Raw genomic sequence first — 1,855 nt, 5'->3', positions numbered from 1 at the left:
CCCGCTCCCCCGCCCAAACCAGCGTCGTCCTTCGGCGGTTGTGTGCTCCGCATATTTTGACCCATTGGCTCGTCTCTCAAGCAGACATTATCTGGCTTCGCCAGGAGCACCGAATCGTCAGCCAGCTGGCTGGCACCCTGGCCATCGCCCCGTCGCAAAGCTCGTCACTCTCCACGCCGGGAGTCCTGTCCCGCACGCAGGGCCGCTTCCTCTTTGCCCAGGGTACCTGTCGTGCTCCTCTTCCGGGCCATTCCCGACTCCGTCGGGTTCCTGCCCGCTCGGCCTCGCCTGCATATGCCCGCTGTCATTAACCCACCCACCCATCTCTCTCTCTCTCTCTCTCTCTCTCTCTCTCTCTCTCTACTGGCCCGTGTGCCCGTGTGTCCCTGGCTCCCCTTCACCAACTGGCAAATGCGTGCGGTCCCTTGTGCGCCCTGTTGTCCAGGCCTCGCGCGAATCCCCATCCCCACACCCATCACGGAATCCGACTTCCCAGAGGCTGCCGGCTATATATTCCACTGGCCCTGCTACGTGCGCTTCGAGCGGGAGTTCGCCAACGCCCCCGTGGTCCCCTGCTCCGATTGGCCATCCTCCCAGCCTTGCACATCGCAAAGCCACGCCTCCCCACTCCCGCTGCTTGACCATGAGGATGCTCGATATCTGGTCTTCCGCCATCTGGCCCTCACGTGTGGGCTGACCTTGACAGCCAGCGGGTCCACTCGCTTTGGGGGGGATTTCCTCGCGTACACGGCCGACCCGCTGTCGGTCCATGCGGAATACATCGTCCTGATCGTCGGCCACCAGGCCCAGGGGGGGACCTTGCCCGCGGAAAAGCTCATTGCCGCCGGTCGGCTGGCCAACAGCACCAAAAAGGCGGTCCTGCTGTGCAGTGTCGTCGCCTCGGCAGCCGGCCCCGGCCCGGCCGCCAGTCCGGAGGAGGCATTCTCCGTCAGCGTGGTCACCCTTCGGTGGTCCAAGTTCCGGTGATCTGGGGCCGGCCCGTTTGCCGGTCCCCGATAGGCGGGCTATGAAAACAAAAAACAAACCCCAACAGCAACCCCACACAACACTGATAAAAAAGGCCTGAAATTGCCTGGTCCAATTTGCTATTGCACAGAGTCCCTCGAGGAGCGGGGGCACCCCCAAGGGCCGGGAGGGAGGCCGGCCCATTTCAGGCGTCCACGGCAGCGGCCTCGTCCATCCGTCGGAGATGGTCCGCAACGGCGTCAGCCACCGAGTGGAAGGCCATCGCAGCCGGCGAGGAAGCCTGCGACAGGACGATGGCTGCGGCCGATCGAAAGGCAGGATCAGGAAGAGGACGTGGTCAGAGAGGGAGAGTGACATCGGCGGAGGCCCAGCCGCCAAGGGCCGCCAAGGGGAGAGGGGCAGGGGGGAAGGGGACACCGAAAGGGCGGGAAAGAGAGAGGGCCCATCGGACCGGGAGGACAGCCATGGGTGCCACGTACGCTTGCCATGGTCTGCGCCATCGCAGATGGCCGCATTGATGGGAAGATCCGCCAAAAGGCGGATGCCATACTCGTCACTGAGGTCACGGACCCCATCGCAGCCAAAGATGTGGTCGACATGGCCACAGCGGGTGCACTGATGGAGGGACATGTTCTGGACGAGGCCGACAATCTGCGGCGCGAGGCGCACGGCAGGATGCCGGTTGGCGTGTGCACGGTCGGATGCCCATGCGCCAAGCACTGGTCAATGGACGGCCAAATGCGCCGGGCGAACGCGCTGACAGATGAACGCACCGGGACATTGACCTTCTTGAACATGTCGATGCCCTTGCGCACATCGCCGAGGGCAATGTGCTGGGGGGTTGAAACGATGATGGCGCCTGGACCGG

General features: G+C 64.1%; 2 protein-coding genes across 2 annotated transcripts in view; one reads left to right on the top strand and one right to left on the bottom strand.

Moving 5' to 3' along the window:
• H696_04996 (hypothetical protein) overlaps positions 1–1,102 on the top strand; it is a 1,424-nt gene extending 322 nt beyond the window's left edge. Inside the window, exons 2-3 of the mRNA XM_009498865.1 lie at positions 85–222; positions 446–1,102. Of these exons, the coding sequence (XP_009497140.1) occupies positions 85–222; positions 446–987 (680 nt within the window). The 3' untranslated portion in view covers positions 988–1,102. The remainder of the gene's footprint in view (positions 1–84; positions 223–445) is intronic.
• Positions 1,082–1,855, bottom strand: part of H696_04995 (hypothetical protein) — a 1,958-nt gene continuing 1,184 nt past the window's right edge. Inside the window, exons 4-6 of the mRNA XM_009498864.1 lie at positions 1,761–1,846; positions 1,467–1,638; positions 1,082–1,284 (exon numbers count right to left, since the gene is read on the bottom strand). Coding sequence (XP_009497139.1) covers positions 1,172–1,284; positions 1,467–1,638; positions 1,761–1,846 — 371 coding nt within the window. The 3' untranslated portion in view covers positions 1,082–1,171. The remainder of the gene's footprint in view (positions 1,285–1,466; positions 1,639–1,760; positions 1,847–1,855) is intronic.

The sequence above is a fragment of the Fonticula alba genome (genome assembly GCF_000388065.1).
Source record: "Fonticula alba strain ATCC 38817 unplaced genomic scaffold supercont2.8, whole genome shotgun sequence".
In the NCBI taxonomy this organism is placed as follows: Eukaryota; order Rotosphaerida; family Fonticulaceae; genus Fonticula; species Fonticula alba.
Note: the sequence above shows the minus strand (reverse complement) of the source record. Positions and strands in the feature narration are given on the sequence as shown.